General features: G+C 51.6%; 1 protein-coding gene and 1 long non-coding RNA gene across 5 annotated transcripts in view; one reads left to right on the top strand and one right to left on the bottom strand.

Moving 5' to 3' along the window:
• LOC113610927 (uncharacterized) lies at positions 1-5,945 on the bottom strand. The gene is made up of 3 exons (XR_003429297.1): positions 5,838-5,945; positions 3,310-3,370; positions 1-2,893 (listed from the first exon to the last, which is right to left on the bottom strand). It is a non-coding gene; the product is annotated as an uncharacterized LOC113610927 (long non-coding RNA).
• LONRF3 (LON peptidase N-terminal domain and ring finger 3) overlaps positions 3,393-26,101 on the top strand; it is a 39,988-nt gene continuing 17,279 nt past the window's right edge. Inside the window, exons 1-5 of one of the 4 annotated variants that reach the window (XM_027089433.1) lie at positions 3,393-6,509; positions 9,141-9,259; positions 12,367-12,489; positions 18,504-18,765; positions 19,463-19,553. In XM_027089433.1, the coding sequence (XP_026945234.1) occupies positions 5,696-6,509; positions 9,141-9,259; positions 12,367-12,489; positions 18,504-18,765; positions 19,463-19,553 (1,409 nt within the window). In that variant the 5' untranslated portion in view covers positions 3,393-5,695. The remainder of the gene's footprint in view (positions 6,510-9,140; positions 9,260-12,366; positions 12,490-18,503; positions 18,766-19,462; positions 19,554-26,101) is intronic. The other 3 variants (XM_027089431.1, XM_027089432.1, XM_027089434.1) reach the window with 3 other exon arrangements.

A 26,101-nucleotide genomic window follows, 5' to 3' on the forward strand; every position in this document is an offset into this window, starting at 1 on the left:
AAATGCCTCTGCTCCGAAGGCAGCCAGCACATATTTTACTCACAACAGTCGGCAGATGGCTGTGGATCCCTTCTGTTCCCAGGAATCACATCGGAACTAACCGCGCTGTGCATTTTCCATCACTGGTAGCTATCCCAACGTGACGTGGGACATCGTTATTAATAGGTGAAGGACAAAGAGAGAGGGGAAGTGGCTTGGGCTGAGTCACACAGCAAAGTTAGAACTCTGATCTCCCAGCAACTACCGTCGCCCTGGGCTCTGTCCCACACACCTGGCAGCTCCAGAGACTTGCTCCTTTTTGTACTCTGGGCAACGAACTCTCTAGCTAACCAAGCGGGTCTGACTTGTCTTACAGAGAAATGAAGCAAAATCTTCTTCGGGATGGTGTATTATGATCTTTCGGTTTCTACTGGTTGGCAAGAAACCGAGTCCCCACTACTTACTGAATGACCTGGAACACGTCATCGAAAGTTTCTGGACCCTCAGTTTTCCCTTCAGTAAAATGTAGACAAGATTTATTGGTGCCTACCCCCAGAGAAGCTGGGTGCGCTAGGGAGAGGAGTGGGGTGCCCTTATCCAGTCTATTCTGCGTTACCCTTTACACGGGTGAACTTCAAACCTGGCTGAGCATGGTAATCACATGGTGGCCTTTAAAAATACAAATTCCTGGGCCTTGCCCAGCCTGGCTTACTTGGATTTCTTCTCCTTTCTCCCGGCCAAGTGGCCCCCAGGGTGAAGGGAACCCCCTTGATTTGAGCATCGGGGTGGTCTTTAACTTTTCTATGTAAATCCTCTCCAACTCAGCTTAAAGGAACCTTTGCTACGAGATGGGAAGCATTGCGTTCTGTCTCCTTTGAGCTCTCCCTTGGACTCACTGTTCCCCCAATTTTGGCACTTCTCACATACTGCTTGTTATTTTTACTTAACTGTTTCAAATCTTTGCCTCTTGTTTCCTCAGTTAGCTACTGGAGGGTAAAAACCATGACCTACCCTTCTCTTATTGCCCCGCAAATGCCAGCTCCATTAGCACCTAGTATCTCTTCAGTAAATATTTGTTGAATGGCAAATCTTGTAATTCGGAAATCTGAAATAATTTCTTATTTATTTGGGAGACGCTCTGTGTCCTTTGGAAGCTTTCTGGTCACATGGAAAGAACTTTAAACAAAGAGGCAAGAGCCCTAGCTTCCAATCTTGGCTCTGTCACAAACTCCCATTGTGACCTGCAGCAAGTCGCTCGCCTTCTCTAGCCCTTGGTTCCCTCACTTGTGAAACCGGGGCTGATCTGTAAAGTTTCTTTTAGCTTTGGATTTTTTGGCTACTCTAGATAGCAAGGGCAGCCTTTTTCATGTCAATGTCTTTAATGCCCACCATGCCTAATTTTTTTTCCTCTAAGGACTACATAATCGATGGATCATCTCCAGTTTATAAAATGAGAAACTCAAGTAAAGAACAAGTAAATGCTTTGGCCAAGCTTCCATGCTTAGTGTGAGTGTGTGTGTGTGTGTGTGTGTGTGTGTGTGTGTGTGTGTGTGTGAGAGAGAGAGAGAGAGAGAGAGAGAGAGTGTGTGTGGCGGTGTCGCTCATTCCTCACTGCAGCTCCCTGGCTTTGACTGGATTCTTCCATCCCAGAGCTGTTACCAGTCCTTCCCAAGTGTAGGACTGTTAACCCTTAATTATCTGCATGCCCTCTCTCTCTGTGAACAACCCAGGGCAAAGGTATGACATATTCTAGCTGGGTTTCCTCTTGTCCCTCTGCACACTCCCATGTAGGGTCAGAATGTCCACTGCAGTGTTCAGTACGGTCTGTTCAAATACTGTCCCCTGAGGAGGAAATGAAAGACATAAGACACTAGTCCTTGCCCTCTAGTTGGCCTGGGAGGCCGGGACAAGAATGTGTGGGGAAAAGCTGCCACCATATATAAGGGAGGACCTGGGAGCGAAGTGCTGCTTTGATATATCTCCAATACCTAGAACAGTGCCTGGTACATAGAAGATGCTCAGCAAATATGTTAAAAGAGGTGAAAACTGCTACAGTTTTCAAACTTTTTAATTTTAAGGAAGGGAAAGCCTTTCTTCAATGAAATCATCCCCAAAGCTCACTACATAAAACAGGTGGACACAAGGTTGCCCTGGTTGAGGGGAGGTAGAGTCGAACCCTGCCTGCTGTCTCCTCTGGGCCCCAGCGAGAATCCTCAGGGCCCAGTTGGAAAACTTGCTGTAAGTCAGTTGAAAAGGAGGAGCGGATCAACTCTTGCTCTTTTTCTTGGTTAACCTTAGCCAGGAGGGGATGCTGGCAAAATAAATGGAGGTTTGAAGGACCCAGCCCTTTAAAGGGAATATTGGCATCTGAAAAAGCGTTCTCAATTTCTCCTCTCCCCTCATCGTCAAGTTCTAGGGAACTTCAATCATTAAGGGCAGAGGAGAAGAAGTTTTGAGTAGGAGATTTGTGAGTTGGTCCACAAATGAATACCAATGGAATGTTTGTTTAAAGAAAGAAGGAAGGACAAGCATTGTGGTAATGTTCTCCAGTATTCAATAGAAACCCACTGGGTGTTATCCTACAGGCAGTCCTGATGTGAAAATGCAACGTAAAACTCTCACGTGGCCTGGTAGTGAGTGGATGGTGCTGCCTTTTGCACCATTGCACCCTGCAACACACTGGCAGCTTTCAACCTTCCTAAGTTCCTGGTTAGCCATGGCACACACAGCTGTCCGGAGGGGCCACCTGATGAGAGCAACTCCACTCGAAGTCTGCAGGACTGAATGAAACCCGCTGCCTGACTTGGCCTTCTCCTTGCCTCCTTGCCATGGCGGGTAAGGGAGGGAAGCCAACCCAGGGAATGCTTACTTGTCGAGGTGGTCCAGGGAGCAAAGGCACAGCCCAAATCTGCATCTGGAAGACAATTTTGGATAACCAATATCTATTTTTAAAACTTGTCAAAGGGATAAAATTTTTGAATTAAGAGGTCATCATTTTCCATCTCATGGCCCTTTCATATAAATCTCTTTACCTGCCCCACAGATTATCCCTCCTCACAGGCGCCAGAAGGGACAGGCAGATAATTAATGCCTGGAACCCTGCTACAGACTGTGTCCCCCCCACCCCGCCAAAATTCATATGTTGAAACCTAATCCCCAGTGTGATGGTATTTGGAGGTGGGGCCTTTGGGAGGTGATTAAGTCATGAGGGTTCCTCATGAATGGGATTCATGCCTTTATAAAAGACCTCACAGAGATCCCTTGCCCCTTTCCACCATGTGCGGCTACAGAAAAAAGACAGCTGTCTTGAGCCAGGAAGAGGGTTCTTACCAGACACTGGATCTGCCAGCACTTTGATCTTGGACTTCCCAGTCTCCAGAAATAAATTTCTCTGTAAGAAATAAACGTTTGTTGTTTATAAGCCACCCAGTCTATGATGTTTTGTTATAGCAGCCTGAGCGGACTGATAGACCCCATTCAATTAACAGGGGAAACTGAAGGTGAAAGGAGCTCCCCTTAGACAGCAAGTCAGCAGGAGCTCCAGCTTCTCCCCAACTGCCCAGCATAGTCTTCTCCTCCACCTCTTGGCCTCCTGACTCCCCCAGCTTCAAACTCTAGCTCAGGCCTGACCTTGAAGAAGAGGACAGCCATCTAGCCACCCCTGCCCTTCCACTACTACTGCTGACCTCACCCCCTTGTCCAAGCCACCATCTCCCACAACATCTGGACTAGTCTTTTGTACTTAAGTAGTTGAGTTGGGTATCATGACACCTAGTTTTAGGATAGAAGGCTGTCAAGGTTCAAGCTGGAGGGAACCTTGGACATTAGGACAAGACCTTGTCAAACTAAGACCTTGTGGGAGGACTCGCCCAAAGTCTCACAGCAAGTTATGACAAAGCCAGGGCTGCAAGCCAGGTTTTCCGACGTGTGCCTTCTTCCCTACATCCTGAGTTCCTCTGGTTTCTTTTCTTGGTCCCTTTCCCCATGTGCCCGTGTCCCTTCTCCCTTCTGACCCTCTCCCCCCATCCTGTCTCAGAGGGAGGCTCTAAGGATAGCTGCACAGTACCTGTTCTCTGGGACCTTGGTGTTGACTCAAGGGGGATTAATGACCTAAAGAGACACAGCCCGGATGGAGCCTGTGGTTCCCAGCTCTGAAACATAACTAGTCATCCTTGACACTGGTTCAGAAGCCAAAACGATGGCTCCCAGAGTTTTAGATCACTTGCCCAAGGTCACTCAGCTAAGAAATGGCCAGAGCAGGCGCCCATTGTAGGTCCTCAGGCCTCTGCGGCGGCATTCTACCTCGGCCGTGGCTCCAGGCAGTACCGAGAGCCTGCCGACTCCGCAGGCCCACTGAGCCGGAGACAAGTCCAGACCCCACCTCCCTGCTTGGAGCAGCAGGACCCTTATCTGAGCGAGTGGCTCCCGTCCGAAGTGTGGGGGTGGGAGGGAGACGTGGGGTGGGCGGTTCACTCTGGCCTTCTGGAAGGAAGCGGGGCACCCTTGAGACCCCTAGCCGTTGTGAGCCAAGCATCGCGGCTTGGGCGCAGCCCCCCACTGTGACACGCCTGCGTCGGAAGTCTCCGCTCTGGAGCGGCGGACCGGCAGGCAGCGGGGCCGGCCGCTGGAGTGCGCCGGGACTCGTGGACTTTCTCCCGAGCAGCGCTCTGGGTTCCCGCCTTCCGCCCGCCGTTCTCCCACGCCCCCGGAGTGCCCACGGACCCCAGCAGGCCTTGTGCTCGCGGCCGCGCCCATCCTGCCGGTGGCCCCCAGGGCCGGGGCGCCGGCCTCCCGCCCCAGCGCAGGTTCCAGCGTTGGAGGAGAGAGAGGTGAGGAAGCGGGGCGCGCGGGGGGCCTCCTCCGGGCGCTAGCCGGCGAGCGCATCTTCTCCGCATGTCCCTCTCCGCTCAGCGAGCGCCGCCAAACTGCTGAGCCCGCCGGGCCCGCTGCTCCGAGTCTTTCCCGGCACAGGAGATCAAGCGCCCTCAGATAACCGCACTCACTACCTTTGGGGGACTCCTTGGGGAAGGTGGCCAGGGACCCCGGGTGTGAGGAGCCGGGGCCGGTACCCGAGTGGGGGCTGCCCGGGGACCCTCCCAACCCGCTTCCCTTCGCAGACAGCCGCCGTCGCCCCTGGGAGGGCAAGCCTCCGGCGTCCCTAAAGACCTGGCGGACTGCGTGCCTCGAGGTACCGGCCTCTTGAGGGGAGAGGGGACCGCTAGCAGGCGGCTGGCAGAGAGGACCTGTTTGCTGACGGGTTTGGAGGAGGGATGGGGTAGGGTTTGGAGACGGAGAAGTCCAGGAGAAGACGCTGGGCTTTTTCTTTCTCTCCCGGTCTTCCGAAAAGGAACCACATTGCGAGGGGGAACTAAGAGTGTAAATACAAACAACCGCAAAAAGAAGCCAAGAAAAGCTAAGCCCACAGAAGCAAGCACAACACTGTTACAAAACTGTCTGGTTTTGTAACAATCGCCCCGCCGCCGGCCAATGAGCGGCTTGGCGGCGCGTCACGTGGTGTCGTTTTATATAACACTTTGCTGAGACAAGACAGTTATTAGGCGGCGCGGGGCGGCCGGCATGGAGCTCGCGGAGGCATTGCAGGGACCGGCGAGCGGCAGAGCGGCGGCCGTGGCAGCCCCGATTCCCTCCAGCCGCCGCTCCCTGCTCCGCGTCCCCGGCCCCTAGACGCCTCTTCCCCACGCATGTCCCTCTCCCTATGGATTCATTTCAGACTGAACAGATGCTGAGCTTGCCCGCCGAGCTCTGCAGCAACAACTTAGAGCTGGCGGAGCCGGCGGCATCACCGGCCCGCGGAGACACGGGCCCCCACCCAGAGGCGGCTACAGAAGGCCCCGCACCTCTACCGACTCGGCCGCCGCCGCAGGAGCGTCCTCCGAGGGCCTCGACGCCGGAGTGCAAAGTCCTTCTCACGCAGGCCGACGCCCTGGCGTCTGGGGGGCGCCTCCGTGAAGCCCTCGAGGTGTACCGACAGCTCTCGGAGCGGCAGCAGCTGGTGGCCGAGCAGCTGGAGCAGCTGGTGCGCTGCCTGGCCGAGAAAGTCCCTCAAGGCGAGGAGCCGGCGCCGGAGCCCCCGGACGGGAGCCGCGGGGCGAGCTGCGCTCTGGCGGCGGAAGAGGCAGGGGCGGCGACGGCCGCCGAGGCCACCGAGGTGTGGGACGGCTTCAAGTGCCGGAAGTGCCATGGATTTCTCTCAGACCCCGTGTCCTTGTCCTGCGGACACACCTTTTGTAAACTGTGCCTGGAACGCGGGCGGGCAGCCGACCGGCGCTGTGCGCTGTGCGGGGTCAAACTCTCCGCTTTGATGGTGGCCACCGGGCGGGCGCGCGGGGCCCGGCGAGCTGGGCAGCAGGCGCCGCCGCTGCGGGTCAACGTGGTGCTCAGCGGCCTCCTCGGGAAGTTGTTCCCGGGCCCGGCAAGGGCGTCGCAACTCCGGCACGAGGGCAACCGGCTGTACCGCGAGCGCCAGGTGGAGGCGGCGCTGCTCAAGTACAACGAGGCAGTTAGGCTGGGTGAGGCCACCGTGCCGCCGGGGCCGGGGCGGGTGGGGGCACGAGCCCGGCGGGGAGCTGCGGGGTGGGCCCGGGCGGAGGAGGGCGCGCGGACCTTGGGATGGACCGCGACCGGAGTGGGGGAGGGGGGCTCTGGAGTTCCGTCTCCGACTTTTTCTCTGTCTCTGCTGGTTCATGGCCCTTTCTCTGGGTCTCTGTCTATCTCCTTGCTCTTTGTCTTCTTCTGTGTCTCCTGTTAGCTTGTGTGTTTCTGCGTGTCTCAGTCCCTGCTTCTGTTTGTGTCGCTCTGTTTCTCCGTCTTTTTCTTTCTTTCCGTATCTTTGTCACTCTGGCTCTTGCTCCGTGTCACCGTCTGTTTCTCGGGCTCGCCTTCTCCTTCTGTCGCTGCGCGCACGGGCCCCTCTTAACACCTGTCCGTAGCCTTCGGGCCAGCAGGGGAACTTCGCACCCTTCCCACTCGCGCGCCGGGGCCTCTGGGCTCCCGCCAGCCTGGGATGTTCGGTCGGCGCCTGCGTCTGCAGCTCCCTCCCGGCCTGGGGCCGCCGTGGCTGCCGGGAGTTGTCCCTTCCGGGGCCGCGGCTCCCGGTGGGGTGGGTCCGGCGTGGAATTAGGTCAGGAGAGCACTGGTTGCATAAGGGCCGCGAGCGGCCGGGGCCGGGCGGCCCCTCCTCCGCGCGGGCGGGCGGGATTGTGTAACGGCTGAGGTAGCTGAAGTGGGCCACGCTCGCCTCGGAAACCATCCCGGGAGCGTGTGCGGGCGGGGTGGGGGGAGCGCTCGCGCCCCGTCGCCCTGTGACTCATTGTCACCGCTTCCTATCACACGATCCTCGGCTGAAATAGATGCCCCCCCCCCCGCGCCCGACCGCCCGCAGCCTGCGCTCTCGCCTCGAACACCAGCCCGACAGACCAGAGGGCGACCGGCCAGGCGACGGCTCGGGGATCCTCGGGGACCGTGGGCTGGCTGCCAAGGGGGCCGCCTCTGTCCCGCTTTCCCGTGCCGCCTGAGGAGGGATGGGTGGTCTTTGCGGCCTCAAGGGCGATGTGGGCAGTCCCGCGCCTCGGGCCGCACTAGGGCGCCCGAGTTCCCTCAGGGAACGACTCCCCGCTCCCCGACCCCCCGCGTCTGGACCCAGGAAGTGGCCGCCGAGCCGCGGGTATTGCCCAGCTCAGGCCGGCTGCCAGGAGCTCGGCGGCGGGGCGCGGTGTCTGGCGAAGCGTGCCGGGGAGGAGGCGACAGGGCTGGGCAGACAGGGCTCTGGGATCCCAGGGTGCCCTGAGCCCCACTCGGAAGGGTGGAGGAGGGGGTGGGCTGGCGCCTCCACGTGTTGCATCTCCACCCGAGCTTGCAACAGGTAGTGGGGGAGGGGGAGGAACGAGACCCCGTGTGCCCAAGCAAAGCACAGTGTGTGCTGCAAGGAAAGGGACAGAGGAGACTGCAAACTCTTGACTGATGTCTTAAGAGCAAGTAATGGGCACCCAGGCGAACCCTCTGCACACCCCTGGGGGAAAAACCCCAACAAAGCCTGTTCCCGCAGCAGAAGGTGGAGCCCAGTCCCTGGGGAAGAGCAGGGCAGTATGACGTAGACAGGTGGCAACCGCTTAAGCCCAGGTCTCCAAGGGAGGTTCCATTCCTTTCAGCCGACCCCCAAGGGCCACGAAAGCCCCTTCCTGCCCTCCTCCTCCTCCCCGTTTGTTGCTGTCACCACTTTCCCCTGGGGGTTCTTCCTTGCACCACCAGAGGAGTCAAGGTGAAAAATGTCAAGACCTCTTCACCCTTCTAAGAGGAAAGGGACCTCCCCAACAAAGAGTATCTTGGTGCCAGAAGATGGCCAGTCTCTCTTCCTTACTATTCGAAGTACTACACTCCCCTTCGGAAAAAAAGGAACCTGTCTCCCACCCCAGATTCAAAGTCTGCAAGTTAGTAATGAGTCTGGCCAGCTAGCTAGACTTGAGCAGGTGCCTTCCCCTCTCTGGGCTTGATTCTCCTTGAAGAATGGGTTGATTGAGCCAGATGATCTCTAAAGGCCTTTCCAGCCCTGGCATCTAGTGGTTCAGAGTATTGATGAGAGCCAACCTCACTTTATTCCCAGAAGCCTTGTCCATTCACATCTGCCTATCTGTAATGAGAGGATGGAGGCTTGCAGATGCATTTCTGTTTTCTTCAGAAGAACTTCACGTGTGCTGGGGTTTGTAGACAGAGATGTCGCTGATATCACCGGGAGACTAACTGGGACTTGTCTTCCTGGTGGCAAGGATGGGGGTCACATCTGGCCATCCCCTTCTCCTTCCTCCCTGGCCTGTTTCCTTGTGGGCAATACCTCACCCAGAAGCCAGGCTGCCAGTTGCTAGCCACGGCCATGAAGCAGGGTGCGAGAGTTCCAGGGTGCGAGAGTCAAAGTTGCTAATGCACCACTGACACCACAGGCCCTCTAAGGAACTGCTTGAGAGAAGGGGAAAAATGACTTCTTTACAGTTGGGGAAGCTCAGACCCAGAGTGGCTGGGGGGTGTGGTAGGCAGGGCAATATTAGGGCTGGAGATCGAGCTTATGCCTTTGGGTCCCTAGCAGAAAAGTCCTAGATAACTTGCCATTTTGCTCAAGGTTTTTTTGTTGTTTTTTCTCGTTTTGGCAGCTCCAAATGACCACTTGCTTTACAGCAACCGGTCTCAAATCTATTTCACCTTGGAGTCTCATGAGGATGCACTGCATGATGCAGAAATAGCATGTAAGCTCCGCCCCATGGGGTTTAAGGTGAGTGTGGGATGGGAGGGATGGGAAGGAATTGTACTGTAGACCGGAACTGGCAGGCAGGACCGCCTCCCTCACTCAGAGCAGGGAGAAGGCTCTTCAGAGGAGCTGGGGGGTCCCTTGACAAAGGGTGACTTAGGGATCTGCAAGGGAGCTGGATTCCTCCCCAACCTGATCTTCCACTGATGACCCGCAGAGCAGCCTGGGCCTTGTGACTCTCTAGAGCAGGGACTTGGGAGCCAGACTGCCTGAGTTTATGTCCCAGCTCTGCTACTTTTACTAGCTGTGCGGCCTTGGCAAGTTACCTAACCTCCCTGTACCTCATCTCCTCATCTATAAAATGAGGATATTCAAAGCACCTACTTCACAGGGTTTGTTGTGAGAATTACATGAGCTAATGCACGCAGACACTTAGAACAGTGCCTGGCACATAGCGTTGCATGTGTCTGCCGTCAACAGCATCATTCTTTTCCCAGGACAGTAGAAACAGGAGGGAGAGAGAAGTATTGCTGGCTCATTCTGCCATCTCAAGTCCTTAATGTAGTCAGTCAGCCTGCCGGTTCCCCTAAACATGTAGGTCACGTGGAGGGGTGGGGAGAAAGACAGGTTCAGCATCTCTCAAGATGCCAGGGTGCAAAGTGTCACTTTCTGCATCTCTGTCAGGCCTCAGGACTGGCCCTCAGCCACATTTCAATATTTTGTTTAGAAGATTAGATTTGAGCCTGGGCTCTACTACCTGCAAGCTAAGTGACCATGCGGAAGTCGCTTCACTCTCTGAACCCTAAGTGTCCTAGTTTGCAAAAGGAAGATCTTGCTGTCTGCCCTGATAGCCTCACAGGGGTGCAGTGAGGGTTACAGGTGAGCATGGCCAAGAGACCATTCTGTGAGCTGTAACGCTGGCTCTTGGTGTGGTGCTCTCTCTACACAACCCCAACTCATCCAAGGCTGTGATCCCTTATCTGAATCCTGTGGGGCCAGATATGTTCAGAATCCAGAATGTTCCCAATCTCACAAAGCCCAGGTTTGAGCTCTGGACAGCGCCCCATAGTCACACACGCTATTTCTGCAGGATATTACATGAAAATACACACGAAGTGGGACAAAGACTGTAACACACATCGTTTTAGGTGAGGTTTTGCCACCTAATGATTCTGATGTCAAGCTTATGAAAATATTGGATTATCAGACTGTTTTCAGGATCTGGGAACTTCAGATAAAACATTGTGGAGCTGCATACTGGGCCATTAATGTCAGAGTGAATCTCGTATGTTCTTTCATGAGAAGGTTTTCATGAATGATGATGGATTAGTATATTCTCTTTCCCAAGGAGCACAATTACAGTTTATTCAAAGTCACCAAAGTCTTAACCCACAGGAGCTTCAGTGGGAGCTATTTCAGGCCTTGTAGTGGTGCGGGCCAGTGAGCTGCCTGGGCGTAAGAGGACTTCTCTTGCAACTCTTTCTGCTTAGGCCCCTAAGGGTTGGGGCCTCGACAGTGCAGTGGGAAACAAGGCTGAGTAAGCAGTGGACCATCTTGGATGAAACAGGAAAAGTGACTTCCCCAGTGAAGGAAGAGTTGGTGGAAATATTAAACAGGAGTTCATTTCCCCAAAGTGCTGGCGTAAGCAGAGAGGCAGTGACGAGAGACCTCTGCTGACTTGGGGGTCGAGAGAAGACTTGAACGGTGCTTCTGATTCAGAGCCGCCTCACACCCTGATTTGCATATTTCCCACCATTTCTATATGAAACGCCCTTGTGGGAGGAGTTCATCACGTGCAGCCCTATTCCAGCCCCCCAGCCAGGGCTCTGCTTCTCAAATTCTCCTGCAGGCGGTGCAGCTCCAGGAGGGTGAGCTGGCGGCCCTGAGCAGCTGGAGTATATACAGGTGGCTGCTTGGTATGATTGGTCAGATCCCAAAGCCTCTCGAGGCTGCCAGCACTTATCCCCTCTAGCCGCCCTGAAATGTCACACAAGCCTTTCTCCTGAGGGCCCCCGGAGCACTGCTGGGAAGATGCAACAAGCCATGCATCCGGCTCCAGAAGGAGGGGGAGTTCTTGGGGAGGCCCCCAAGAGGCTTGGAGCAGGGGCCACTGTTCAGGAAGGCAGATCCCGGCTGGCCCCTGTAGCCAGGCCCGAGCCGGAGGGCACTGCGGCCTGCAGAGGCGTGTCGGAAGGGGAGGCCCCGCATATTAGAGTGCCCAGCAGCTGCACCCTGCATTATTTCCTTCACTAAGTTACACTCGGGCTCAGCCGTGGAGCTGAGGGAGTGGGGAGCAGGCCCCTGAGGGGCAGCCTCCAAGCCAAGCTGCCAGGAGCACCTGTCCTAAGGCACGGAGAGGAGGCAGCCCTCCTCCCACCTCTTTTCTTTTTCCTCACTCTTCCCCGGGATGCACCTTTCCCAGGGCAGTTGGGCCTGGACCCTGAGGAGCCCTAAAACTTCTTATGCTATTTCAAGACGTGGCGAGGGGGCTGAGCCCACCGGAGCCAAAGCGTTTGCGCAGGCCCTGGTTAGCCCTCCAAAGGGCGGTCTGCTTCACGGGGAGGGGCACAGTTCTAGTTCCAGCTTTGCTACTAGCTACCTTCGAGGTCTTGGGGAGATCACATGCCTTGGCTCACTTGGGCCTCTTCTGATGAATGATCAGTGAGTGTAGATGGTCGCTCAGCCGGTAAGATGGACTAGGTCTCTGCTTGACAGACCAGTTACCAGGAAGGTCCATCCAGGCAGGTCCTGAAACCTGGTTAGTATGTGCTCAAATGGGGGTTCTTGCTACATTTGGTACGTCCTCCAATACAGTGGTGGGGCCGGGAGAGAGGGAGGCGGAGGCACAGTGGTTGAGAATTTGGGCTTCGGTATCAGTCAGTCCCAGGCTCAAAACTTGATTCCACAATCTCTTATTATTTTGGGTGAGTCATTTCTCTGGATCTCAGTTTTATCTCCTTGAAAATGGGCTTCAGAACAGTTGCCTACCTAGTAGGGCTATAGATGAGATAGTCCTTTTAAAACCCTTCACACGACAATGAAAACCCACGAAGCAGTTAGCTGGTGTTATGAACGATAGCAGCATCAAGAGGTGGATAAGAATGGGATTGAATGCTCATGTTTTCTTCCAGGCACACTTCAGAAAAGCGCAAGCCTTAGCCACCCTAGGCAAGGTGGAGGAAGCACTAAGGGAGTTTCTATATTGTGTGTCCCTCGATGGAAAGAACAAAAGAGCAAGAGCTGAAGCCCAAAGGGTGAGTTGAGATGACGTCAGGTCCAGCTGCCCAGTGGGCCCCCACCCCTCTGTCTTCTCCGGGGTGGGGGGAGTGAGGGAACTGCCCTTCCTGGGATTGGGGGTCCTGAGTGGGTGGCTCCCTGGGTTGAGGGGACAGGAGCGAGACACAAGTGCCAACTGATGGCCCGGAAGCACCATCCTTTTGGCGTGTACAATCAGATCGAGCAGTTCCTGCATTTCTGTAGGAGCTGATGAGGGGTGTTCTTGCTTCTTTGACTCGGGGTTTGGGTTGTCAGTGGGAAACAAACAAAACAAAATAAAACCAAATAAGTTAACATGGGGATGGAGGCCCCCTGAGGAGACTCTGGCTGTTGGCAAGAGGTCCTGTGTGTGAGGCTGCCTGCAGTTGTAGAACTTTTCTTTAGCTAAGTCACAGCTTCACCAGTCACACAGGGCAGCCAGCTCCTCAGAAGGGATGTTGGGTCCCATCTGCCCTGCCATATGCAAAACTCCAACCTTCAGCTCCTTTGCTGGAAATAAAACACACACAGAATATAAGTCAAGGACTATTACAATACATGCAAACAGTCATTCCAACTCTTGAGTCCTGGGAGAATGTGGATGTTACTGTTTAAATACTGGGCGCATTAGTGAAGGCTCAAGCATCCTCAATTCGTGGACTTCGTTGCTTACTGTTCCGCAATGTATTCTCACGGTCTGGCTAACTGGCCTGGAAGTTGGATGTTAGCAATCAGTGGTGGCCTCTGCTCTCCCACTCCCTATTCACCGCCACTCCCCAAGTGCCTCTGTCCCAGTACAGTTTGGCAGAGCAGTGGATGAAGAAAGGGCGCAAGAGACAGGAGTGGTTTCTGAAGGCCCCAGAAAGGAATCTTTAGCAAAATCAATGAACTAGGGGAAGCTGAGCTCTGGAGGCTATGCCTCTCACAGAAGGTTTCTTTTCCGGGAAGTTGCTTTGGCCTGGTTAGTCAGAGCACTGGTGGCAGAGAATTGCTCCAAGCTGTGGACCCTTTCCCAAATCTTAACTGCACTCCATAGTGTGAGTAATAATAATAATAACAGCTAACATTTATTGAGCGTTTCCTGTGCACCCCACACTGTGCTATGGGCTTTATGGGGAAGATATAATTTAATTTCCCCAATGGCCCTATGAGGGTAGGTACTATTATTTATGCCCATGTTACAGATGAGACAGATGAGGAAGCTGAGGCTTGGTGACTTTCCTGAGGTCACACACCTAGTGATTGGTGAAAGAGCAATCAAACCCAACTCCACCTGCTTCCAGAGTCTGCCTTGTGAGCTGCTCCACCATCCTGCTGCCCCAGGAGGCCTTGTCAGGAGTCTTAGCACCCACTGCTGGGGCTGGGGGGAGAACAGCAATGGAATTACCCGGGTTTGGGATGGATGGACAAAGGCGATTAGAAGAGCCTTGACTTTGGGGGACAGAGTGTGCAAAGGCCAAAAGAGGCAGGTGTTGGGCTCAGGAGTGAGTGGTTCCTTTATTCTCATTTGTCCATTTCCCAGTTGGCCTGAGAGGCTCTGGTATCATCAGTTGGATTGATCTCTCTTTACAGCCCGATTTTACAGACCACCTAGTGTCATTTCCACAGCTGCCTTAGCGGGGCAGGGGAACACACTGTGCTAAGCTCTGAGACCCAGAGAGGCATAAGCCACGGTGTCAGTCCTCAAGGACCTACCTTACAATCTTGTACTTGTTATATAGTGTAATATAAATTTCAGACAATACAAGCGAGCATTTGCCTGTGACGAGTGTTGCAGAGTTCTGAAGCTGGGGTGAGTATTTAGAGGCGAATTTCCACTGAGTGTGGCGAGGGCATGGCAGTTACCTAAGAACACTGAGGACCTCCGCTGTGCTTATTTACTGGATTGTTCCCATTCCAGGGATAAAGATATGACAGAGACGGTCCAGGCTCACTTGGGATTAATTAGCTGCCTTAGCCACTCACAGGCCTGGGTTTCTTTTTAATGTTTGTATTTACCTCAGATTCTTTTTTGCCCTCTTGAGCCATTTGGGCCTTTCAAAGGCAGACACTGAAGTGGAATTGACTTCCATTCGTATGTGGAATGCTCATTCCCACTGAGAGTCGACCCCAAATTTTGTTTTCCAAAGCCACTGAGAAGGCCTAGTCTATCTTAGGTATTAAAGGAAGAAGGTCAGAGCTGCTGTTGCTTCTGCTTTGTTTCCTTCGAGTTCCCTCTCTGCCTCTCTTTCCCTCTCACCGCACTCTACCCTTTTATCCCTGTACCTTGGGATGCCCTAGGGCTGATACTGTTCTTTTTGGGAGAATTCCAGGGAGATTGCTTCAGAGGTGGGTTGGTCCTGGTGGGCCACTCGGGAGGAGCCTCTGAAAGGTGGCATTTATGGCCCTGGTCACTGTGAGTACCTCCCCACCTCACTCCTTTACCAACTCCTAGCTGGGAGGAGATAGAGGCGTCTGTCTGAAGACTTTGGGTCTGAACCCTAGGCCTCTCCCTGGGCCCTGGGATGGCTAGTGTCTTAATTCAGTTCCATCCAGTGTGATGAGTATTTATTGGACATCTGTCACGTGCCCTCCAGAAGGTGACCATCTGGTTAGAGAGAAAGACTTACATCTGCAATGCAATTTGAGGCTAACACAAGACTGTGTAGTGTAAGGTGCTATCTTATGGTGCAGTCGAGAACACGGAAGGACAGGAGAGATCAGGGAGGCTGGGGGAGTAGGGGAAGGTAGTGCTGGAGCTGAGCCTTGAGGGACGAGCAGGGCTTGGCTATGTGGAAAGTGCTGGCATCAGAAGGAACATCATGAAGGAACTGCTGGGGCCCAGCAAAAGAGCAAGTCAAACCAGAGAGAGTTTGGTCAGAGTTTCGGTCAGATTCTCCTGATGAGTTAATACCCTATTACCCAGAACAAAGGGTGGAGCGCCCTTTAGTGGGTCTCAGTGGCAAACTTGTGAATATGTTTTAGAAGTGAGTGACCTGCCTTCCTGTGTTGTGTTACACATGATAGATACGTATGTATGCTGATGACTGGCGCTTTCACAGGGGAGAACTGAAACAAGGATGTGGGCAGCCGATGGCGCAGCGTCCGCGCGCCCGCACATCTTTGTCTCGCAGTCCCTTCTGGGTCTTCTACCTGCCCCCGCACCACTGCCCCCAGCTTATCAATTGCAAAGGAAGCCAGCCATAGACTGGAACCGGCCTGCCCCCGGTCCTGGAAGATACCTGATATTCTCTGGAAAGTGAAGGCCAGAAACGGGGAGGAGAGACTAGGAGAAGAGGAAGGAAGGTTGGGTTCTGCTTTTCCGGACATTTCACTGCTGAAGGGATTCATGGTCCGGGGCTGATGGAGGAGGGAGCAAAATGGGCAGGGTGGGAAGAAGTAGCGAGGAACCTCGATGACATTTGTCACCTTCTACCCATGGGGGTGTCGCCGACACGACTCCAGGTCCCCCAGCTGATGTTTCTCTCCCGTCTTCACCTCTGCCTCTTTCCTCCTAGGTAGGTTTTGAAATGCCCCTGCAGATATTTCTATGGAATGGCAGCAGTGGAGTGGTGGTTTGTACCTCTGGCTAGGGTGACAAAGGCATCTGTAGTGCCTTTTCAAAATCCAGATTCTTGGGCCACACTTCAGACCTGGGGGAGCCGGGCATGGGAACTTAGAACCTGGACTTTCCCTAAGCTCCCAGGCAATTCCGATGCACTGAAGTGAGGACCCCTACCCCACTGTGTCGGGGTCTGTGGTCCAAGGCTTCCTCCCTGGAGTTTGGCCCCGCAAGCTGTGCCCTTTGCCCCTTCTTCCCCCCACCCTTCACCCAAGCACCTGTAGAAACTTAAGTAGTGAAGTCTTCTGTTTTATGTCACAGCTTCTCCTTAGTTTCTTTTCACCATCATTCCCGGGGGCTTCTCAGGAACATTCTCCCGATATCCTGAAGCTGTTGGCACCTCACCCTAGATTAAAGGAACACGTAGAGTCATTGGCTACTGAAGGCACCAGCCATAATCTACCAAAGTTGTCACAGGTAAAACTCCACTCACCCAGCTCGCTCGTGACTCTTCGTTCGGCTGTTTTGTGGGCAAACATGGGGAGTGAGCCCTCACTCTCCTACCTCATTCGGTTCCCGAGAAAGAAGAAATGGAGTCGCTCATGGCTGCGTTCTTCGCTAGAAGGCTATTTCCTAAAGATGAAATTGGATTTTAGGCGGGGGCCCGGGGTTGATGATTTATTACGTTCAGTTTTCAGTTCTTGGTCGGATCCAGCTGAAAGAGAGAGTTGACAGAACTAGAAAGGATCTGGCCCACTTCCCCTGGAGCCCTTCAGTCGGGGTGGCTTTATCAGCTTAGGGGCGGAGCCTGGGAAGAGGGCCTGACAGCCCCTCCTTTCCTGCTTTTTGTTTGTGCAAGCTGCTCCCAGCTAAGTTCCTTGTGCAAAGACAACTCCATTTGATCCCCAAGGGGAGGTAATTTCATATTCCTGCACCGTGTCTTACACGTAAGTAGACTTCCAATACATATTTGGAGCGGGGGAGAGGGAAGCGACCTAGGAAGTCGCAGGTATTTGAGTCTTTGAAAACGATGGTCTCCAGGCCCTAGCTTTCCCAGCAGAGGGCAAGTGGGCAGAGGCTGGGGCTCAGAAGGGCAGACGTGAAGGCAGAGTTGAGCTCTGAAGGTCTAGGCACCTCGGGACCTCTGCCTGCCCACCATCTGTTTTCCGTGTTCCTCCCCTGTATGTGAGCCCTGGGGTCTCTGTGGCTTCTTGGATTCTCTGACAGGTGAGAATCTTACATCTCCCTGACTTCTTTCCCCGCTCTGGAGAATGAATAAAATGCAGGTGTACCTGACTCAAAAAAGGGTGGGGGGGGGCAGAACTTAGAGTATCTCCTGAAATCAAAGCACCCCTAGTGCATCTCAATACGTGTTTGAGATCATTATTACAGGATTGAGAGCCCTAACACTGAACCAAAGTCCCTGGGGTGACTTCTAATGGCAGCTCAATCTGAAATGAAGAAAAGTAGCACCCCTGGCTTTCCCATGTGAGCCAGCTGGGGAGCAGGGATTGGGTTTCCACCCAGACTTTGCCTTGCAAAGCGGTGTACCGTGTAGACTATGCCTGAGGCTCATGGAAAGGATGCGGCAGTGCCACAGTGCTGGAAAAACCCCTGAACTCCCCAGGTTAGGGACTCAGAAAACCCACATCCTTTTCCTCCGTGCCTCATCATTTTCTCCCAGCTGTGCACTGCCCATTTTTCATCTATCTACCAATTTTTTTGGTTGGAGTTGGAGGGGAGAAAACAGCGTGAGCGTTTTGACCCATGTGCTGTGGATGTGGAGTAGAGAGGGGTTCTCTAGGTAAACCTGCATAAACACCTTGTCATTGGATTTGTTTTTTTCTAGGTCCTTCTCCTGGACAAAAATTCTTTAAAAGGCTAGAGACATTATGGATCGTTTTGCCAAATGATCTTGTCTCTTTTTCAGACTTCTCACCCCAAATCTAGTGAAAAGACTAATTTGTCCCTAGTTTGACCAGTATAACACATAGCTCTGGAGCGTGAGGGCACTCGGCAGGCCTGTGAACACACCTGTGCCAGAGCCTTCCCGAAAGTTCTTTGGGAGTTGGGTGTGGGGCTCGAGGAGGGCCCGGAATGGCAGTGAGGGTGAGAGGAAGTACTGAGTGGCTGGATGTACCCTGGCTGCACTGCATGCCTTGGTTTCCCCCAGGTAGTGACTGGGGACTGATTTGGAGGGGAGCGGGGCCTGGCACTGCACTTGCCATCACCCCCTTCAGCGCGGCCCAAAGACTCTCTCCCCGCACGCCTTTCTGTCCTCGCCTCGGACAGAGGTTCCTCCGCTCCGCCCCAGCTGGGCCTGCCTGTGCCCTGTGACCGCCCATCAGTTAAGCTACACGTCCTCTAGATGATCAACACTGTGCGGTATCTTCTCATTGTGCCCCTGGGGAGAAGTATCAGAGGACGACGTTGGTCATGAGTAGATCCTGATGTTCGGCTCTTCCTTTCCAGGAAACGCTGGAGCGCCCACATTGTTCTGGTCAGGAGACGGCAGCAGCCGGGGGGCACAGAGGCAGCCCGGTGAACCTCGTGCCGGTGCAAGGGGACAGGCAGCAAGACGGCCCCGAAGACCAGGATGGAGCGGAGGAGGAGGGGGCCGCTGCCTCTCCCCAGGCTGCCTCCAGCAAGACCGGCAAACGCCAGGGGAAGAAAAGGAAGCGCGGCCAACTCGAGCCCCAAGACCCCGAGGTGCCTAGGAAAGCGTCTAAGGCAGGTGCGGACTCTCCCCGGGGGGCAAGCGGCTCGGAGGAAGGCCCGGCTCACCACTATGCGGAGGTCCCTCACCCTCCACGGGAGGGCCCCACGGCTCTGCACGGGGCCCAGCTCTCAGCTCTGCCGCCTCCAGGGTGCCTGTGGGGCTTCTGTGAGAGCACGGCGTCCAGTAGTGACATCTCATGCCCTCGGTGGTGTCACCTCCTTCCAGGCCAGCCTCTGGCTACCCCCATCCCCATTCCGGGAACGTAGGACAAGGGCAGCGCGATCAGGCCTCACTCCGCTCCTTCCCAGTCGTGTTCCCGTAGGCAGGCATCTGAGAAGCGGCAGCCGCAGCTTGATACCTTTCCCAGAGCGGCTGGCAGTGCCAAGATTCAGTGTCAGCTCTGAAGGCCTGGCTCAGTCCGCGGAGCTGCTGCCGCCGCCGCTTGTTGAGTGAGGCGCCTGTTGCATTTGAAGGAAGCCCCCAGGGCTCCGGACGGTCCCTGACTTGCGCGTCTCTTTATGGGACTGTTGGAAGCCCGTGAGCGCCTGTTTCAGGGTACCCCATTCTCAGTGGCTCACGTGCCCACTCAATCAATTCTCTGGGAGGTGGTGAGAGTGGCAGGCTGAAAAAATAATGGGGTTCTTTTGCCTCAGAAGTGCTGTTTGTGAAACCAAGGTTGGTTCAGCTCTGACTTCTGCTCTCTAAACCACAGATCCTCCCGCTGCTCCGGGGGCCAAACCTGCTCTCAGTGTTCCACTCGCATCTTTTGACGCCTCTGACCTTGAATGCTCCCTCTGTATGAGGTATGTGATGTGTACTGTCACTGCCTGAGTGCTCTTCCCCTCTGGAGTCGGGACTTGTCTGCTAGTGAACTACTGCTTGGTTGGTTAGCACGGAAAAGCGTGGTTCTAACAAAATGGAAATCACGCCGTTAACTGTCACACGGGCTAGCTTGTGTCCCTTGCTTACAGAATGCATTCCCCGCACTCCTGACTTGGAAATACCTAGAGAGTAGAAAGGAAACGGTCTACTCAGAGGTCACAGACTGACGGCGCACAGGCTGGATGTCTTTTGTTCGGCCTTCACGGGATTTGGGGGCTTGTGAAAGGTGAATGTTTTGAGACAGGACACGCACTCCAGTTGGTCACGGCCCCCCTCCCATGGCCACTGCCTTACACCAGCCTTCCTCTCGCATTTGCTTTGCTTTCCGGGCGCCTTGTAGGCGTTTAAGTTTGTGACCCTGGAACTAATCTCAACTGGCTACTTGATCAAGGTCTCAAAGCTCAAGGGCCAGTGTCAGCACCACAGGCCTATTCTTTGGAAGCCAAGAGAGGGCCTGACTAGTTTTTGTTCTGTGCCCTGCACAGTAGTCAGTAGTAGGCATGTACTGCTTGGCCAAGCGTCTCTCCTCCACCCACTGCCACGTCATCTCTACTTTCTCAGACCTCTGGACACACAAATTGTCCACATGCTGCCCACCCTCCAACATACACAAAAAGGAAACTGCTACAGTAGTGGTCTGTGCAAAGAAATGACTTTCACTTGTTTCATTTCACAGCTATGGCTTTGTGGCTAAGAGGAGCTGCTCCAAAGCCAGGGTGCCTGGGTTTCAACCGAGGCTCTGCCACTTACTGGCTGTTTGACCTGGAGCAAGTGACTTTCTCTGCCACTGTTTTCTCATGAGTAAAATAGAGAACAGTAGTACCTGCTCTATGGGCTTGTTATGATTGAGAAAATCTATTTAAGACACTTAGAATAGTGCTTGACATATAGTAAGTACTCAATAAATGTTAACTTTTTTTCCTAGACCAGAGGTTCTTTAGCTTTAAGGTCCACGGACCCCTGAGGGGGTTCTGTCTATGGATTCTAATAGATCTAAGAATTCCCTGCAGTTATATGTAAAAGTGTGTGTGTGTGTGTGTGTGTGTCTGTGTGCGTGTGTGTGAGTTTTCCAGGACGAGGTCCACAGCTTTCAGTAGATTCTCAAGTGTGCCTTATTCCCCCCAAAAGAGCTTTAAAAGGAGGCTGAGATATTTGCACAAAAGTTGTTAAGATGGTTGAACCAAGAGAAGAGAGGTCAAGAAGAATCTTTCGGTCCACCACACAGATGGATCCAGCCAGCGGAGGCTCCTCAGAGGTCTTCTTGCCCTTTACAAGCACATATGCCTTCCGTATCAATCCCAGGCATACTCGGAATGACTTTTCTTGTCCTCTGAATAAAATTGAGTAAGGTAGCCATTACCCGAACACATACTTTTTCTCTCTCTTAAAAAAATTAGAGTTGTCAGATTTGCTCATAAGCTCAGACAGACTCGATAAAGAAGGTAGCAGCAAGCCTTCCATATACTGTCTGAGTTTAGGTGGAGTGGGCGAGGGTAGGATGGGCTGTGTAACCAGTTCCCCCTCCCCCTCACAACAACCTAGCAGACAAATGGGCCTCCACAGGTAATAACGCTTTTGTGGCTCTCAGCCCGCGATGTGAGCCGTGGTCCTTCAGATGTCAGCCTTTGATAGACTTGATTCAGCTCACTCAGAAAGCCTGGGTCTTTGGTGTACTTATCCTCCTTAACACTCCTCCGGGCATCCCAGGGCCGCAGAATCAAACACGCAGACTCATCCTGTTTGTGTTTTCCCTGAGGGCTAAGAATCCTGAGGTTGAAGTTCTTTTGTTCCCTTTCCTCTGCTTTTCTCCCTTTCATCTTGTTTGTCCCTGATCTCAACAGGGAGCTTCAGAGAAGGATTAGAAATTTGGTCCAAGAAATAAACACCAAGAGGATAAGACCCCCTTCTAGTTGGCTCGCTCTGAGTTTAAAAGCCATTATTTCCCTTATCCTGCCCCTCTGTTCTAAATGAGACTTCAAAGCAAAAACCCATCTCTGCCTGGAGAAGTTATTGTATGGGCTGGTAAGTTACCGGGGCCGGGGGTGGGGTGGGTGGGACTCTAGCTGCTTTACGGTGAAAAGAAGCCTGCCAGGTCTAGAGAACGTTTCTGATCGCAAGGCTCTTACAACTGTAGCCCTAGTTCAAAAGCATGTAGTTCCCCTTCCAACAGGGCTTGTCTCCAAGTCAGAAATCACATATCGACAGAGGCCATTTCAAATATATGCTTTAGCTGGAATTATTGCAGTCTTGGAAAAGCTCCTGTTTCTACCTCTCTTCAGTGCTTTTCTTTTTTAAATTGTTATTAGGATTATTATTACGTTCCATTATGACCCTCATGTGTCTTTGGTGGAGAGGGTTTAAGGGTAGATATTTTCAAACAATCTGCCGAGTCATGAAACTGTAGACATTTGTACCTCCTGTGCAGGTTTCTAGAATGAAATCCAGTGGCCGTGGTGCTGCATTGGTAGAAGACAAGTTAGAGTGTGAATTTATTTGTTCTGATTCTAGAGGGAAAGTCCCGAGGGGCTTACAAATTCCTCAGGGAGAATGGTGGAGAGAGTGAATGGAGCAGCAGTTGGAGGGTGAGCTAATGAGAAACTTTCCAGTCTCCATTCCGAGTTTCCCTTGCTGGATCCCTTGCTGGACGGGGAGAGCTGTGCCGAGGGAAGTCACTCTCTGCCCCTCAGTCTTCAGTGAGTGCAGATCCTCCCTTGGGATTTACCTGCTCCAGATATCCTAGCCCTGGGGGCCACCTCTGGGGCTGCTGTGGAGCAGGACTTTTGGGGTGACAAGGATATTTTGAGATGTGGAGCAAGAATGTTTGATATTTGAACCAGTTACCTAATGGCCCAGTGACCTCTTTGTCAATTGAAATGAAAAGCTTTATATTTAACCTAGTTTTAGCTGCTCAGTTCTCTCTCTCTCTCTCTCTCTCTCTCTCTCTCTCTCTCTCTCTCTCTCCCCCTGCCCCCTCCCTCCTCCTCATTCCCTCTTTGCTCTCATTTGATAGCAGCAAAAGAGCACAATACAAGGATGTAACTGGTGGGAAAAGATAGCTATTTCCAGACAGGCCAAACATCTTATCCGGGCTGACATCTAACTGAAAGCATTTATTATTACTATTGTTTACTCCATCACTGTGACAATGTAAAATGCTCTCTTGTGAGAAAATCTGGCCCTACTCTGGTTTATAAATGCCCCCCTGAAGTGTTTTCCGAAATCATTACCTAAACTGGTAAATAAAAGGGAGAGGGATTTGAGTATATATCTATTTCTAGCTCTGTCTACATAGAGAGAGTTTCTCTCTCTCTGGCAGTGGGGAGAAGGAAGGGAGAGAGACAGAGGGAGAGAGGAAAGGGTGTGTGTGTGAGTGTGTGCACCTACATATACACGGATGGTGTGTGTTCTAGATATAGATGAACACAACAGTCGTGGCTGTGTCATGTAGTGGAGAAGGAAGATGGGCTTGTGACTCACGTGTGACTTAGAATCCCAAGCCCTGATACTTATTAGCTAGCTGTGTGACCTTGCACAAGTTCTTTAACTTGTCTGAGTCCTAATTTCCTCAATAGTAAAATGGAGCTAGTCCAATTATTGCCTGTGACTGTATAAAGTTAATTTATATGAAAAACAGTATTGTACACATCCAGGATAGCGAGAGAAATATATTCCATCTCTCCCCAGTCACTTTACTCAGTCAGCCTGAATATAGAAGTGGGTTGAGTATTGAAAGATGATCTATTCTAAGCATCTGAACCTTGAATTATTTCAAAGCAATAATCATGCAGCATCTGTGGCAGCATTCTTGTTTGTGACCACTGAGATCAGGAGCATTTTAATCATAGCTCTTGCTAAGAGTTGCTGTATCCTTCTGTGTCTGTTTCATTCGTCTGCTCATTAATTGTCAGTATTTGTTGCAATTAATTGGCCAGCTATATCATTATTATTTGTATGTGGATTACATTCTTCAATGAACAAAAGGCTTGAAATTCTCAAGAAAAATCGTTTTGCAGATACAGATTCATCAGTCAGTCTTCATCATTAGCGTCGTCAAGTAATGTATAAAAAGCATTCGGATTCATAGGTCTCAAATTACTGAGGAAATGAGATCATCTGCTTTGGCTGCTTCTAGGAGTTAGATCACAGCAGTAGTTCCCAAAATCAGCCTGCAAATCTCAATTTTGAAAAACACTTTAAATTGTGAAATAGACACAGTGGGAAAGTATGTAAAAATATGAATATATTCTCTTAACAAAATATTGTAAAGAGGATACTCATGGAACCCCTCTCAGCCCAAGAAATAAAACATTGCCAGGACTCCAGAAGCTGCCCGTGTGCCCCTTCCAAAGCATGACACCCCCCCCCGACACTGAAACCACTAACTTGACACCTTTGTATGTATCTCTAAACTGTGTAATTTCGTTTTTCCTATTTTTAAAAAAACTTCATATAAGTTGAATTATTCAGAATGGATTCTTTTTTTGTGGCTTCTTTTCCTCAGGATGAAGATTTATCCATGTTATTACATGTAGGTGAAGTTTGTTCATTTTCATTAGTGTATAGTGTCCCATTGTATGAATCGACCAAAATCAGTTATATTCTGGATGGATATTTGGGTTGTTTCTAGTTTAGGGCTATTATGGACAGCATTACTATGAACAGTTTTTATGTCTGCTGGTGCGTATGTAACTCTTTGCCCAGTTTTGATTGGGTTATCTCTCTTTTTCTTACTGACTTGTAGGAGCTCTATGTATGTTCTACATATAAGTCCTTTGTTAGTCACGTGTGCTGCAGATATCTTCTCCCGCTCTGGCTTGCCTTCTTGCTCTCTTAATGGCCCCTTTCGACGCGCTAACAAGTTCTTAAGTTTAATGCAGTAACAATGATCACTCTTTTCATTTACAGTTAGCTTTCTCGTGTGTGTGTCCTGTTTAAGAAATCTTTTTCCCCCCCTTGAGGTCAGAAAGATGTTCTATCTTGTCTTCTAAAAGCTGTACTGTTTGCCCTTCACATTTATTTTTACAGCCCACATGGAATTGCTTTTTGTGTATGGTGTGAGAGGCAGTCCAACTTCTTTGCCGCCTATGGATAGCCAACTATCCCAGATAGCGTTATTGAGAATGCTATTTATGTATTGAAAATCCTCCCTCTGCTTTGAAGCGCCACACTTGTCATAAATCAAGAATCTGGGTCTCGGTCTATTTCTGGGTTTTCTTTTCTATTCCACGGATCTATTTGTCCTTGTGCTAGTCTTACTCTGTTTTAATCACTATATAGTAAGTTCTGATGTCTGGTAGAGCGTGTCCTCCTACATCGCTGCTATTCAAAAGTGTCTCAGCTCTTCTTGGCCCTTTGCCTTGCCTTATAAAGTTTAGAAATCAACTTGCCAGGTTCCACAAAAACAAACAAACAAGTAAAATAACCCATTGGGGTTTTTATTGGGACTCAGTTAGGTCTTCTTTACTTTCTTTCAATGAAATGTTTACAGTTTCTTTCAATAGACGTCTCATAAACTTTTGTTAGATTTATTCCCGGGCACTCAATTTTCAAAAGCAATTGTAAATGTCACCTTTTCAAAAATGTATTCTCTCATGCTTGTTGCTGGTATATAGAGCTACAGTTGAATGGGGTGTGTGTGTGTGTGTGTGTGTGTATTTCTCTAGCTTCTTTGCTAATTCTATCAATTCTTATTCTAATAATCATTCTATAGATTCTTCTAGATTTTCTAAGTTCATCATCATACCATTTGTGAATAACAGCAGATTTGCTTTTCCCCTTTTAAGTCCTCAAACTTTTTTTCTCCTTGCCTCAGTACACTGGTTAGGACCTTCATCAAAGAGGTTTTCTGAAAATTAATTTTACTTTTTGACCAATTTAGTAACTAAAATTTATTAACTCGGTTAAACAAATTAACTGCTTTTTAAACAGGTTGATAACATTTAAAAAGTAGAAAACAGTAAATATATGAAAAATCTCTCTCCTAGCCCAGACCTTCATTGGCTTGTTAAAAATATCAAATCTCTGCTCCTCCCCTTGACCTCCTGAATTGTAAACTTTATCCAGTGAGACTTTGCCACGTCTGCGTTTTCAAAGTTCCACCTGGGACTCTGATAATTAGGTTTGGAGACCAATAGAGTAGATTCGCCCACGCAGAGGTTAGTAGGATTGTATATACAGTGATTCCCAACCCTGGCTACACATTAAAACCACCCCAGGAGCTCGACAAATCCTGATGCCTGGCCCTTACCCTGGACCAACTGATCTGCATCTCTGTAGGTGAGATCCTGGGCCTCTGTAGTTTTTTTAAGTTCACCAGGTGATGGTGGGAGGGCGGTGGTCTGGGGAGGAGCAAGAGGGAGGGTTTACTCAGGGGCACAAGGAGACACTTGGGGGTGACAAGCATGTTCATTATCTTGGTTGTGGAGGTGGCCCCGTAGGTGTGTACGTGTGTCAGAACTTCTCAAGCTGT

The sequence above is a fragment of the Aethalodelphis obliquidens genome, unplaced genomic scaffold (assembly GCF_003676395.1).
Source record: "Aethalodelphis obliquidens isolate GAN/ISIS:26980383/991018 unplaced genomic scaffold, ASM367639v1 scaffold66, whole genome shotgun sequence".
Lineage (NCBI taxonomy): Eukaryota > Metazoa > Chordata > Mammalia > Artiodactyla > Delphinidae > Aethalodelphis > Aethalodelphis obliquidens.